Raw genomic sequence first — 16015 nt, forward strand, 5'->3', positions numbered from 1 at the left:
ATCCTATTCACATACCTGTACAAATATGTCAATGATACTCAACTTAAGGACTGCTTTCCTTACTAGCAGAGAGACAACTGTGAATCACCATTCCTATTCTCTTTACGATGAAAGTCTATTAGCTCAGTTTGCTGGGCAGCTGTTTTGTGATGAAGAGTAACACTAACAACCTCAGTTCAATTCCTGAACCAGCTGAGGTAACCATGACAGTTCCTTCTTCTCCACCTCTCCTCTCACCTGAGGCATTTTGACACTCACGTTAAGCCACCACCAGTCCTCTGTCTGTAATGAGAGAGCAGCCCTATGGTCTCTGGGAATATGACAACTTTTAAATCTTATTCTCTTTACACTACCCCTCACGGTGGCACAGAGATTAGCGCTGCTGCCTCACAGCACCAGAGACCGGGGTTCAATTCCCGCCTCAGGCGACTGACTGTGTGGAGTTTGCACATGCTCCCCATGTCTGCGTGGGTTTCCTCCGGGTGCTCCGGTTTCCTCCCACAAGTTCAAAAATGTGGAGGTTTGGTGAATTGGCCACGCTAAATTGCCCATAGTGTTAGGTGAAGGAGTAAATGTCGGGGAATGGGTCTGGGTGGGTTGCGTTTCGGTGTGGACGTGTTGGGCCAAAGGGCCTGTTTCCATGTAAATAATCTAAATCTAAATGTATCATATTTCTTAAAATACATTTTTAGCAGATATATGTTGAACACCAGCTATCATCGTGGGGTAGCGGGGTAACAGTCTGTGGGAGGATATTTATTTGACCATGTATTCAATCTCTGAGGGTACTCAGTTAGATTTATGCACCTCAGCCATAATTGAGATGTCCATAGCATTCACTATTTTGGCCTACAGAATTGAAAGGAATTGCTCATGTGTGGCAATCACTCTCGAATCTCCACCAATGTTTTTTTGGGGAAGACTTTGTGGGAAGTGATTCTTTTTCAATCCTTAAGCGATTTGCTGAAAAATGTTTCCATCCGTATATCATGAAGGTTTTTTTGGTCTAAAGTACCAGCCATTATTGCTTCCATAACTTGATTGAGACCAGATTATATGGGAAAGCAAATCAGTCTAAGAAGATTATTTTGGATATTTAGCTAAATCAGACACAAAATGACAGATGGTTCCAAGGCCGAAAATGAAACTCTCGAATGGTATATTGCTTCCCTGGCTCCCAGGGTCAGGGATGTCTTGTTAGCTGCAGGGCATTCTGAAAAGGCAGCATAAATAGTCATGGTACTAACGACATGGGTAAAATATGAAATCAAGTCCTGCAGCAGGAATTTATAGGGTTTGATAATAGATTGAAGAGGAGGACTACTAAATTTGTAATCTCCAGATTACTTCCTTTGCCATGTGCTAGTGACAACAGGTATAGGAGTTGGAAGACAGGTTAGATGAATGCATGACCAAAGGGATAATTTAGGAGGGCTTTTGATCTTTGCATCATTTGGACAGTTTCCTGGGTGAGTGAGACTTGTACAAGCTGGACATGTTGCACCTAAAATGGAATAGGTCCAATACTCTTGCTGGGAGGATTGCTCATGCTGTTGGGAGGCTTTAAACCAACTCGGCAGCTCGACAGGACACAGATGATCCCTGGAATGGTAGGCCTGTCATACGACCAACGGCTAATGATCCTGGGATTGTATTCATTAGAGTTTAGAAGGTTGAGGGGAGATCTAATAGAAACTTACAAGATAATTCATGGCTTAGAAAGGGTGGATGCTGGGAATTTGTTTCTGTCAGGCTAGGACCCCTGGGCACAGCCTTAGAATTAGAGGGGGTCAATTTAAGATGGAAGTAAGGAGACATTCCTTCATCTAGACAGTGGTGGGCCTGTGGAATTCATTGCCACAGAGCGCAGTGGAGGCCGGGACGTTAAATGTCCTAAAGGCAGAAATTGATAAATTCTTAATCTCGCAAGGAATTGAGGGATACGGGGAGAGTGCGGGTATGTGGAGTTGAAATGCCCATCAGCCATGATTGAATGGCGGAGTGGATTCGGTGGGCTGAATGGCCTTACTTCCACTCCTCTGTCTTATGGTCTTATTTGTAGATGTTAAGCTGGGAGCAAGATTCAATCAGGTATTGGAGGAACTCCAGGACAGTCCAGCAAGCGGAGAAGTCGTGAATGCGATGAGGCACATGGATGAACTGGAATGCTGAATTGTACCTATTTTAATGCAAGAAGCCTGACTGGCAGGGCAAATGAACTTGTGTTGATCAGCATGTGGCAAGATGGTAGTGTTGCAATTACTGAGTCATGGTAGAGGGAAGGGTGGGACGAGCAGCTCAGCAGGGTACAGCAGTTTCAGGCATGAACAGAGGGAGAAGTGGCTGAGGAGTCAGAGTCATAGTCAGACAGCATGGAAACAGACCTTTCAGTCCAAATAGTCTACGCCGACCATGTTCCCAAACAAAGCTAGTCCCACTTGTCTGCATTTGGCCCATATTCCTCCAAACCCTTCCGCTTCACATATTTATCCAAATGTATTCGAAATGTTTTAACTGTACCTGCAACCTCCACTTCCTCTGGCAATTCATTCCACATGTAAACCACTCATTTTGTTAAAAGGTTGCTCTCATGTCCTTTCTCCTCTCACCTTAAAAATATGCCCCCTAGTATGAACTCTCCTCCCCCAGGGAAAAGACCCTTGCTATGCACCTTATCTATGCCCCCCCTGTGATTTTATACACCTTTTATCAGGTCACGCCTCAACCTCCTATGCTTCAGTGGAGAAAGTCCCAGCCTATCTTTATAACTGACTTCTTCCATTCCCAGCAATGTCCTGATAAATCTTTCCTCGCCTTCTCCAATTTAATATTATCCTTCCTATAACAAGGTGATCAGAACTGTACACCGTACAGGTCATTCTGCTATAATGCACGTTTCGTTAACACAAATTTGCTATAACATGATTGACGAGGTAGGGGGACGGTTTCTAAAGCACGGAGTTTTAAACGTGTATTAGTTATAACGCGATTCCGGCCCCATCAGTTTAAATGGTGCTGCTATTAAACAATTTTCTTCTAAAATGGGATTGCACGAGAACGGAACTACTACATTATAGCACAACTGACTGTGCTCCAGAAGACGCCTCACCAGCACCGTCAACATGACATCCCAACTCCAATGCTCAGAAGGTCTAAGCAATGAAGGCAACCATGCTAAACACCTTCTTATCCATTCTTAACCACCCTGACTACCTGTGATGCAAATTTCAAAGTATTATGTATCAGAATCCCTAGGTGTCTCTGTTCTATAACATGACCTAGAGCCCGACCATTGATTGTATAAGTACTCCCGTTCTTTATTTTACCTAAATGCGATACCTCACATTTATCCAAATTAATCTCCATCTACCTCTCTTCAGTCCATTGACTTAATTGATCAAGATTTCTTTGTAATCTTAGATAATCTTCTTCAGTGACCACGATACATGGCTACAGGGCTGGTGCAGGAGGGAGGGCTTCAGGTATGTGGATCGTTGGGGTACATTCTGGGGAAGATGGGACCTGTACAAGAAGGATGGGTTGCACCTGAACTGCAGGAGCACCAATCCAGGATGAGAGGTTTGCAAGAGCTCTTCAGGAGCGTTTAAACTGGATTGGCAGGGCGGTGGGAACCTGAGCTACAAATCAGATGGAGTAGGTAGTGAACAGCTAGATACAGCGTGTAGAGAGTCTGTAAGGCGGAGTAGGCGCTTGATTGGGCAAAAGTGCAGTCAATGTGATGGGTTGAAGAATTAAATTGAATTTATTGTCACGTGTACCAGGGCACAGTGAAAAGTTTTATCTTGCGAGCAATACAGGCAAATCACAGAGTTAAGTAGCATAGAGAGTAAATAATAGGTAAACAGCAGCGAAAATAAAAACACAGGGACAGGCGAATGTTAAGAGTTTGAGAGTCCATTCAATATTCTAACAGCAGTAGGGTAGAAACTGTTAAGAAACCGGCTTCTGTACCTTCTCCCCAATGGTCGAGGTTGTACCATCTATTGTGTGTCTGTTTTAACGCAAGAAGTATCAGGACTGAGGGCGACGAACTTAGAGCATGCATCAGTACTTGGAACTAAGACGTTGTGGCCATAATCGCCATTTGGATATCACAGCGGTAGGAATGGTTGTTGATGTTCCAGGGTTTAGATGGTTCAAAAGGAATATGAAAATGACAAACACAAGTGGACCCAAAATAGATCCTTGCGGTACATCACTGAACATTTCCCAACAACCACCACCTTCTGGTATTCTTTCAGCTTACCAATTTCTGATCCAAACCCTCAATCCCATGCCTCTGTGTTTTCTGTAATAGCCTACCGTGGGGAGCCTTATCAAACACCTTACTGAAATCCACCTACACCACATCAACTGCTTTACCCTCATCTACCTGTTTGGACATCTTCTCAAAGAACTTAACAAGGTTTGTGAGGCCTGACCTACCCTTCACAAAACCACGTTGACTATGCTTAATGAAATTAGTCCTTTCTAGATGTTCATAAATCCTGTCTCTTATAACCTTTCCAACACTTTACCCACAACTGAACTAAGGCTCACAGGTCTGTAATTTCCAGGGTTGTCTCTACTTCCCTCCTTGAACAAGGGAACAACATTTGCTAGCCTCCTGTTTTCTGGCGCTATTCCTGTAGGCAATGTTGACGTAAAGGTCAAAGTCAACGGCTCTGCAGTCTCCTCTCTGGCTTTCTAGACAATCCTAGGCTAATCCCTTCTGGACCAGAGGACTTGGCTATTTTTAACACTCTCCAAAATTGTTAACACTTCCTCTTTGCGAACCTAAATCCTAGCTAGTCTCGTAGCCTGTATCTCAGTATTCTGCTCGGCAACATTGTCTTTTTCTAGTGTGAATACTGACGACAAGTATTAACTTAGCACTTCCCCTATCTTCTTCGACTCCATGCACAACTTCCCACTACTATCCTTGATTGGCCCTAATCTTACTCTCGTTGTTCTTTTATTCCTGATATATCTGTAGAAAGCTTTAGGGTTTTCCTTGATCCTATCTGCCAACGACTTCTCATGTCCCCTCCTGGTTCTTTACTCTTTCTTTAGGTCTTTCCTGGCTAATTTGTAACTCTCAAACACCTCATCCTAACATAAGCCGCCTCTTCCTCTTGACAGGAGATTCAACTTTCTTAGTAAACCACAGCTCCTGCTCTCGACCACTTCCTCCCTGCCTGAAATGTACATGCATATCAAGGACCCGCAGTAGCTGTTCCTTGAATAAGCTCCACATTTCAATTGTGCCCATCCCCTGCAGTTTCCTCCCCATCCTATGCATCCTAAGTCTCACCTAATCACATCGTAATTGTCTTTCCCGCAGCCATAACTATTGCCCTGTGTTATATATCTATCTCTTTCCATTGCTAAAGTAAACAATCAAATTGTGGTCACTATCACTGAAGTGCTCACCTACCTTCAAATCTGACACCTGGCCTGGTTCATTACCCAGTACCAAATCAAGGGCCTCACCCCTTGTTGGCCTGTCTGCATACTGGTCAGGAAACCATCCTGCACACATTGGAGAAACACTGATCTATCTAAAGTGCTTGAACTGTACTAATCCCTGTCAATATTTGGAAAGTTAAAGTCCTCCATAACAACTACCCTGTCACTCTCGCTCCCATCAGAATCATCTTTGCTATCCTTTCCTCTATATCTTTGGAACTATTCAGAGGCTAATAGAAAACTCCCAACAGGGTGACCCCTTCTTTCCTGTTTCTAACCTCAACCCATACTACCTCCGTAGACGAGTCCTCAACACCCTTTCTGCAACCATAAAACTGTCCTTGACTAACATTGCCAGAACAATGCAGATTGCTTCAGAGGGCATCTCTGGGACACCCGCACCAATCAACCCACTGCCCCGTGGCCGAATACTTCAACTTCCCCCTCCCAATGCAGGTCCTGGGCCTCCTCCTTCGCCACACCCCAGCCACCCAATGCCTGGAGGAAGAATGCCTCATCTGCCTGCTTGGGACCTTCCAACCACACGGCATCAATGTGGATTTCACCAGTTTCCTCATTTCCTCTCCCCCCACATTATCCTAGATCTAAACTCCCAACTTGACACTGCCGTCATGAACTGTTCTACCTGTCCATCTTCCTTCCCACCTATCCACTCCACCCTCCTCTCCGACCTATCACCATTGCCCCCACCTCCACCTCCCTATCATGCACTCAGCTGCCTTCCCCCCCAGCCCTTTCCCATTTATCCCTTAGCCCCCCCCCCCGGCCCACACGCCTCATTACTGATGAAGGGCTCTTGCCTGAAACATCGATTCTTCTGCTCCTCAGATGCTGCCTGACCTGCTTTGCTTTTCAGACACCACACTCTCAACTCTGATCTCCAGCATCTGCAGTCCTCACTTTCTCCTACAGAATTGGCTGGCCCAAAGAAGACGGGTGGTAGTTGACGAAAGAATTCAGCCTGGAGCTCATTGACCAGTGGTTTTCTGAAGTGATGTCTTCTGGGACCTCTGCTGATTGTGATTTTTATAAATGACTTGGATAAAGAAGTGGGAGGGTGGTTTAGTAAATTTGCTGATGGCACGAAGGTTGGTGAAGTTGTGGATAGTGTGGAGAGCTGTTGTACATCGAGCCGGACGTTGACAGGATGCAGAACTGGGCTGATAAGTGGCAGATGGAGTTCAACCTGAAAAAGTGTGAAGTGATTTATCTTGGAAGATTGAATTTGAATGCAGAATACAGGTTAAAGGCAGGATTCTTGGCAGTGTGAAGGAACATAGGGATCTTGGGGTCCACATCCATAGATCCCTCAAAGTTGCCACCCAAGTTGATAGGGTTGTTAAGGTGTTTGGTTTGTTGGCTTTCATTTGCAGGGGGATTGAATTTAAGAGCAACGAGGTTGGAGCCCTGGCTAGACCACACTTGGAATATTGTGTTCAGTTCTTGTTGCCTCAGTAAAAGAAAGATGTGGAAGCTTTAGAGACGGTGCAGAGGAGATTTACCAGGATTCTGCCTGGACTGGAGGGCATGTCTTCTGAAGAAAGGTTGAGGGAGCTAGGGTTTTTCTCATTGGAGTGAAGAAGGATGAGAGGTGACTTGATAGAGGTGTACAAGATTTGAGAGGCATAGATAGAGTGGGTAGCAAGAGACTTTTTCCCACTGTGGCAAAGTCTATCATGAGTAGTCATAATTTTAAGGTAATTGGAGGGAAGTATAGGGGAGATGTTGGAGGCAGGTTCTTTACACAGAGAGTGGTGGGTGCGTGGAATGCACTGTCGGCAGTGGTATTACCATTCAGATACATTAGGGCCATTTAAGCGACTCTTTGATAGGCATGTGGAAGTTAGTACAATGAAGGATATGTCAGTTCGTCTAATTTTAAGAGTAGGATAAAAGGCCCGGCACAACATCAAGGGTTGAAGGGCCTGTACTGTGCTGTGTTGGTTCTGTGCCACCAATTTTGGTGTCATCCACAAACTTACTAACCCTGCTTCCTCTGTTCTCCTCTGAGGTAGATTGGGGTTGCTGTGAGAGGGTAAATCCACATCTGGCATGTAGGAATGTTTTGAAACGTGGTTGATTAGAGTTCAGGACCAGCATGTTCCTGTGAAAATGAAGGACAAGAATAGCAAGATTTAGGAACCTTGGATGACAAGGGAAATTAAAAGCTTATTCAAAAAGAAAAAGGCATTTGTCAGGTTTAGGAAACTGAAGACAGATAGAGGTCTTGAAGAATACAAGGGTAGTGGGAAAGAACTCAAATAAAGAATTAGGCGGGCAAAAAAGTACCATGAAATGCCTTTGGTAAACCTGATTAAGGAAATTCCCAAGGCATTTTATACGTATTGTTACGACACTGGCTAAACCTCCCCTCTGTTAATTTAAACCAGCAGCACAGAAAAGATTTATCCAGTGAAGTAATTTGTGAAAATTGGAGAGGCCAAGAACGAGTTAAAATAAAAAGTAACAGCTTTATTTCTTAAAGTTTGACAGAGAATAATTAACTAATAATTATTTACAACTCCTATCTTTACTTTCCTTTCTATAATACTAGTCCGATAAAACCCCTGGTTAAGATTTACGAAATTCAAATTTTAAAACCAGGCAACTGTCAAATCTTCCATTTGTATCTTCCTCTGTAGATTTTCTTTTTCTTCGGATTTCTCTTTCACAGGTCGTTGATGGATAAATGGACCTTTAAGAGACCTATTCTGCGGGCAGTCTACATTTGTTGTTGGATTTAGATTAGATTAGATTACAGTGTGGAAACAGGCCCTTCGGCCCAACAAGTCCACACCGACCCGCCGAAGCGAAACCCATCCATACCCCTACATTTACCCCTTACCTAGCACTACGGGCAATTTAGTGTGGCCAATTCACCTGACCCTGCACATCTTTGTGATGTGGGAGGAAACCGGAGCACCCGGAGGAAACCCACGCAGACACGGGGAGAACGTGCAAACTCCACACAGTCAGTCGCCTGAGGCGGGAATTGAACCCGGGTCTCTGGCGCTGTGAGGCAGCAGTGCTAACCACTGTGCTACCGTGCCGCCCACAGTTGGCTTGACAGTTCTCCAGCTGTTCAATTTTTCCCGGTCTTATACCCCAAATCATCAGATCGTTTCATTGATTTTTAATATTGTCAATATACTAAATTCAAACTTGATTGGAGGTTGGTATTTTGGGGTATAATTTGAACTGGCTGAATTTGAATTTGTTTTGTCATCTCCAGGCAGCTGTTCGACCAAATGTTATATTGTACCTTCTTCAGAACACTTGTTGCTGTCAGGTAGTTCTGCTAGCTTTTAACTGTCTTAAAGGTACAGGACACTTCTACACCTTCATAACAGTATATCAGTGTATAAGGAGCAAGAGTATAGCTCAGGAAAGGGTAGGCTCACTTAAGGACAAAGGAGGGAATTTATGCATGGACCCAGAGGAAGTGGATGAGGTCCTTATCCATTGCCTTGCATTGGTATTCACAAAGGAGAAGGACGTGATGGATGAATGTCAGGAGGATTATGTTGATATTTGAGATAATGTCAGTAGAAAAAAGGAGGAAGTGTTGGGTGTTTTGAAAAGCAGTAAGGTAGACCATTCCCAAGACCTGATAGGATCCCAGAATGCTGAAGGAGGCAGGTGAGAAAATTGCTGCGACCTTGCATGAAATCTTTGTATCCTTTTTAGTCACAGCAGAGGACCCAGTGAACTGGAGAATAGCCAATCTTGTTCCTTTGTTTAAGAAGGGCAACAGGGATATTCAGGGAAATTACAGGCCAGTGTGCCTTAGATCATTGGTCAAGTTTCAAAGTCAGATTGAAAGAGTGAATATAGAGTCCCATACAAGAGTTTTAGTGTTGGGCAAAAGTAATTATGCAGGCTTCAAGAAGGAGTTGGCCCAAATGGACTGCGCAAAAATGTTAAGGTCATGACAGTTGAACAACAGTGGCAAATGCTTGGGGAGGTACTAAATACCTCTCAATTAAAGTATATTCCTGAGAGGGAGAGGAAGAGAAATTGTTAAGCCATGGATGTTATTTCACTTTTTTACAAAGAAATCAGGGATACCATAAAGGTAAAAACTCGGGCACATCTTACTGCAAAATGTAGCAGCGTTCTGGAGGATTGGAAGAACTTTAAATGTCAGCAAAGGATTATTAAAAACAAAATCAAAAGAGCTAAGGTGAACTACGAAAGGAAACTAGCAGAAAACATAAACACTGATACCAAAAGCTTCTGCAAGCATGTAATAAGAAAGAGAATAGTGAAAATAAATGTTGACGCTTTAGAGGATGAAAATGGTGAGGTAACAATGGGAATGGCAGAGGCAGTAAACCAATATTTTGTCTCTGTTTTCATAATGGAAGATAATTTCCTATCAAAAACTGCAGTTACTACAGAGGAACTTGGTGAAATTACTATAAGTAGGGAGGAGATATTAAGTAAACTGATGGGATTTGCATTAAAAGCAAATAAGTTCCTGGGACCCGATGGCTTGCACCCTAGGGTATTAAAAAGGTGACAGCAGAGATAGTGGATGCATTAGTTACAATATTCCAAGATTCCCTGGATTCTGGAAAGGTGCCACTGTATTGGAAACATGCTAATGTGACGTCCTTTTCATTACAACATACAATACAACACAGGAACAGGCCCTTTAGCCCACCAAGGCTGCATGATTCTTACTCCTTATTTAGACTCGCTATGTATTGCTCGAATGGGTTTCTATCCCTTTGTTCGCTTTTCACCTTAAACATTGGTAATGTGTCTGCTTCCACCAACCCCACTGGCAGTGCATTCCAGGCAACCACTCCCTCTGCGTGAAAAAATTTCCCCGCACTTCTCACCTAAATTTGCCCCTGCTCACCTTCAACCTATGCTCTTTTGTAGTTGACCTTCCCACCCTGGGGAAAAAGCCTTTGTCTATTTACTCTATCTATGCCCTCATAATTTTGTAGACCTCTATCAGGTCACCCCACAGCCTCTGTCTTTCCAGTGAAAACGCTCCAAGCTTATCCAACCTCTCCTCATAACTAAAACCCTCCAGACCACTTTCTCCAAAGCATCCATGTCGTTTTGGTAGTGTGGCGACCAGAACTGCACACTATTCCAAATATAGCCTAACTGAAGTTTTACACAGCTGTAACATAACTTGTCAACTTCTGTATTGAATGCCCAAGCTGATGAAGGCAAGCCTTCTTTGTCACCTTCAAAAAAAAAGGGAAACTGTAGAATGTTAGTTTGACCTCCATAGTGGAGAAGTTGCTGGAGTCATTCATAAAGGAGGAGATAACTAAACACTTTGAAAAGCAAGCTCAATTCACCAGTGTCAGCATAGTTTCATGAAGGGCAAGTTGTGCTTGACAGATTTGCTGGAGCTCTTTGAAGATGCAACCAGCAAGGTGAATAATGGGGATCTGGGAATTGGATATGGTATATCTAGACTTCCAGAAGGCATTTGACGAGGTGCAATTTAAAAAATTAATCCAGAGGTTAGAAGCCGTGCTTTGTGCCAGAAAAATAGGGAAGAAAAGCTATAACCCTAATGTGTCAGTTAAGAAAATCCAATAAATAAATAAATATCCACTGATGGAAGAGATTGGTTTCTTAGTACTTGGCATGCGGGTGTACATGTTCTCATCTGACAGATACATGGCATAAGACCAGTGGTATGTAAGAGATTTAACAAAAGAAACTTTGGAAGATGAGTTGAATGTTCCCATCCCAGAGTGTGGCAGCAGTGGGAGTGATTGCTTCCTGGGGTTTGACAGTGGCAGGCTCCTTTGCTGAATGGCAGTCCCAGAAGGTGGCAGTGGCAGCAATGTATGCCAGAACCAGGCACTTCAGCGTGGTGAGCCCAACATTGAGCCCAACTCTAGTTCGGGAACCGGCAATTTCGACTTTTGGTGGCAATGATTTTGGTGGAGGCACGATGGTGTCGAAGAATGGCTGTATTGTTCCAGGCCATGGCTGGGCCTGGGTACCTGATGGTGGAGGTGGTGGTGTTCCAGCCATGATGGGACTCTGGGCATCTGAGTCCTCGCAGACTAAGGGATGGACTTTGTGGCTTTGTTTTTCTTGCAATGAAGACTTCTGATGAAGGCAGAGGAGTGATCTGGATGTTTCCTTTATTTTTAGCTGTTTCTTTTAGTTCTGTATCTGTCTTTAATGCTATCTTTTGTATACTAAGATGGAACTGGAGAACGGCAACTTTGTACACTTTACTCCTGTATTCCTATACTAGAGCTTGCATGCCAAAATCTAAATCTAGATCCCAGGAATTAAGGTAGAGCATTCGCTTGGATCGAGGATTGGCTACTGACAGAAAGCAGAGGGTCAGGATAAATGGGTCCTTCTCTGGATGTGGAACTGTAACTAGTGGCTTAAGTTCTTGGACATAAACTAATTACAATCTATATAAATGGTTTGCGAGCAGGGACAGAGTATAACATTACTACAACTGCAATGCCTCCCCCTGTTGCTATGTCACTGGACTAGCAATCCAAAATTCGAGGCCAATGCCAAGGGGTGATGGGTTTAAATCCTATTGTACCAGATAGTAAAATTTGGATCCAGCAAACGGTCTGGAATGAGGAGTTGGGCTAATTACCACCGTGTAACTCTCAGTTGTTCACAAACGTCTTTTAGGAAAGCTAATATACTGTGTTTACCTGGTATGGACCCTAAATGTGACCCCAGACCTACAAGAGTGCAGCTGACAATTGTCAGCTGGGCAATAAATGCAGCAACACCCATATCCTCATGACCTAACTAAAAGATTGTTCTCAACCTTTTTATCATTAGGTAACCTGTTCACCTTAGGAATCAATCCAGTGAATTTTCTCCAGGCTGTTTCGAATCTTAAGAAAGAAAACAAAAACTTAACACAGTTATTTAGATGTGGTCGCATCATGTCATGCACAATTGTGACAAGACTTGTATATTCCGCCACCTTGCATTAAAAGCTAGTTTTTGTATGTAAGCATAGTGTTTGGGTCCGATATGTTGCAAATGTATTAAAAAATTTGTCAGTTTTATAATTTTACTTTAGCCTTTAGAGATTGAATCTTCGCTGAGCAATGAGAATATTGCTGAACAAATGAAGTCTCTACTAATAGAAAAGAAACAACTGCAGAGTGAAGTCCAGCGTTATTTACAAGAGATTCACCACAAAGAACAAAAATTTCAAAAACTGAATAGCAAGGTAATGTATTCCTGAGGTTTAATTCATGTAAAATTTTTCTCTAAGCTTTATTTAACCTATGAATAAAATATGAATGATTCTGAAGATTGTGTGGCTTATGATCTGATCAGCTCTTATTCACTATTTTGTTGGCACAGGTTATGCAGAGCATTGAAGAGAAAGCCACTTTGTCTAGCCAGCTAAAAGCTGTCTCTCAGACATTGCGTGATACCCAGTCACGTTATGGAGATCTTCAGGATCACTATTATCGACTAGAAAGACAGTACCAAACAATACGTTCATCTTTGCACAATGAAGAGCAAGTAAGTGGTTGGCCTATCAAGTTATTTTGTGATTCTCTCTTTTCCTTCTCAACTTTAAGAAAAAAATTTGAGAAGTAGATGTACAAAGCTGAAAGGTTAAAGCAAAGAATAAGTCAGGAAACCTCGGAAGGAGTATGAAGAATAAGGCAATTGTTTGTCCCCAGTGTGAACACTTAATGTAAAAATATATTTTATTGGTGTTGAGTACTTTAATACATCTGTATGTTTTAAACATTTAAATGTGTGTGCTACTCTGTATTCGATAGATATTGTGCCTGAACCCAGTGATGTGAAGAACACATTCCATTTGTTGCATACAAGATTCAACTGATGCTGCATGAGAGCACCAATCACTATACTGACCTTAAATTCCACTTCAATTGCAGAGGCAGGCTTGCTTTTGGGCCTACCCTTCGAGAATTCCCACCTAAGTGGTGGCCATTGCTCCTCTGTAACATTTGTGCATCTTTCAAATGTTTAGCCCTTGAGCCTTTGTATCCTTTCCTCTTCATTTGAGATTTCTTTTGAAGATTGTCTTGAGTCAGTGGTGCAACACATCTGTTGATTGTCTTGTTGGTCACGTGGTATGAATTTGAAAGCCACCTGTAATTGAAAGCTTGTATGTAGCCAGAGATTTGGAATCAGCAAACACCTAACTGCATCAATGTTTTGTACTCATGTTACCATTCACTTGTGAGCCCAAGCCTCGATGCAGGCAGGTTTGTGAATGGAATGCAACACAATGAGTTGGCAGGAAACAGCTCCATTCCTCACTTTAAGATGGAAAGGAGTATTATGGAACAGAACAGACCCACTGGAAATATATCAAGAAGATAGCATAGACCCTAACTTTTTATCTTTCAAAGGCAATGTAAGGCACTGAATTCCACATGTGATTTGATTGGTCCACCACTAGACATTAAACAATGCACACTTTGCTCTTACACCACAGTTAAAATACAAACAAGAAAAGAAAACCAGGCGTAACTTGAACTCTACTGAGACCTTCATAAAATTATATATTATTTAACTACTAATCATCAACTGTTCCAATATAGCAGCATCCCATAAACACACCCTTGGCAAAGGCAAATTCAGCAAACAGATTGTCCTCACGTGCTACCTCCCTTCCAATCCAGGACAAAGGAACACCAAAAGGAACAGTCTAGCAGCAGAGAGAGAGCTCAAGCTTTTTTCTGCAGCTGAGAAAGCTGTAACCATCAGCATTAGCAGCCAATTTCAAACTCCAACTAAAAGCAAGCCTAAAACTCTAGGTTTGCGTGAACCTGACTCCACCCACTCATGCTTTGTTGTCTAACTTTAATAAAAGAATCAGGGAGCTTCTAAAGCTGACATTCCAATACAAGTGAAACAGCACAGAAAAATTCCCTTCTTTAAGGCACAACACTATCACAACAGTGCTTGAATATGATCGTACCAAGAACCGTACTGAAACAGGAACCACAACCTGCATTTGTATACTACTTTTTGGAGTAATGTAGGAACAACGGTAGGCTGTTTGTCTATCAAGGCAGCATCTGAGGAGCAGGAGAGTCGACATTTCAAGCATAAGCTCTTCATCAGGAATGTGGGTGGGTATAGGGGAGGGGGGAGGCCAAGGGGATGAGAGATAAATGGGAGGGGAGTGAGGCTGCTGGGAAGGTAGCTAGGATTCGGGTCTTCTCAAACCCCGCCCCCCCCCAGCTCCCTCAACCCTATTTATCTCTCAGCCCCCTTGCCCCCTTACCACCACATTCCCAATGAAGAGCTTGTGTTGGAAATGTTGACTCCTGCTCCTTGGATACTGCCTGACTGGTTGAGCTTTTCCAGCGCTACACTTTTTGACTCTAATCTCCAGCATCTCAGTCCTCACTTTCTCCCCGTATGCCTATCAAGTCTGCTCTGCCTTTTAGTACAGTCGTGGTTAGTTGACCATGTCAATACCTTTTACTAACTGTTCCCATAGCCCTTACACCATTGACAATCACAAATCTATCAATGTTTAAGTTAAACATACACATCTTTTTCTGAGTGGCAGGCAATGGCAAGTGGATACCACAGGGATCAGTACTTGGATCCCAATATACTTTAGTGATTGAGATGATGGAATTAAATGGAATACACTACTGTGCTCAAGTCTTCTTGCAACCAAGGTGTTGCCTCGTTACTCTGTTCAACACCAGTTATTGGCTCAGCACAAAGAGGACGAGAGTCGAGTCTGTATCAAACAACCACTAGCTTTATTGGTTTAGCTAAAACAAACATTCAATTCATACTGTTTTTTGTTAGGAATAGGTTAACAGTAGGCATGCAATTCATACAAGGCCCTCCTGACAAAAATAAAGGCTAATACCGAAGAATAGAAGCTCCTGCTGCCCAGACAATTTTTCCCAGGTCCCAGCATTATCTCCGTGCTTCCAAATGTGGGATCCACAACTTTGCAAAGGTTGATCTCCAGAACTTTCACTGATGACACGCCAAAATCCTTCATTTTTATCCTTTTTCCTCACCTTCCCGAGCGGTGTCTTGTTCTTGTTAGTTCTTAGCTCATGTGACAAGCCGATGACTTTCCAATGTAGGTTTACTCCAAGGACGCATTTAGGATTACCTCATTACTCTTCCACCCAAATAAGGACTTGCACCTAATGTCATCCCTCAGAGCTGATCTGGTTCAAGCCAGTGGCTGGGGTTCGGGTAACTTCAGTTCACAAGTTTGCTGTTTTTTATGTATGAACAGCCCCTGGCCAACAAAGGCCAGTGTTTTCTTGTCAGTCTGTTCAGAGATGGCAACACACATCTATGGAACAGGTGGGACGTGGATCTAAGATTCCTGCTCCAGAGAGAGAGAGACTGGAATACTGATATCTGCTGTACGTACATATTAGCATTCAGTAACTTACTGACAGGGATATCTAGGTCTCTTTGCACATCTGCACTTCCAACCTCTTTCCATGTAAAATATGCTCCTCATATCTGTTCCTCCCTACCCTAACCTCACATTTTTCCACCCTGTTTTCTG

At 43.0% G+C, this 16015-nt stretch overlaps 1 protein-coding gene across 10 annotated transcripts in view; it reads left to right on the forward strand.

Annotated features, from left to right (window-relative positions):
• The window catches only part of LOC122554676 (uncharacterized), a 282146-nt gene that overhangs the window by 247340 nt on the left and 18791 nt on the right, over positions 1-16015 (forward strand). For all 10 annotated transcript variants that reach the window (XM_087996227.1, XM_087996232.1, XM_087996228.1 and 7 more), the window contains 2 exons: positions 12542-12694; positions 12832-12996. In XM_087996227.1, coding sequence (XP_087852353.1) covers positions 12542-12694; positions 12832-12996 — 318 coding nt within the window. The remainder of the gene's footprint in view (positions 1-12541; positions 12695-12831; positions 12997-16015) is intronic.

This window comes from Chiloscyllium plagiosum, unplaced genomic scaffold, assembly GCF_037043375.1.
Source record: "Chiloscyllium plagiosum isolate Xiang-an unplaced genomic scaffold, Cpla_swu_hap1 HiC_scaffold_18, whole genome shotgun sequence".
Lineage (NCBI taxonomy): Eukaryota > Metazoa > Chordata > Chondrichthyes > Orectolobiformes > Hemiscylliidae > Chiloscyllium > Chiloscyllium plagiosum.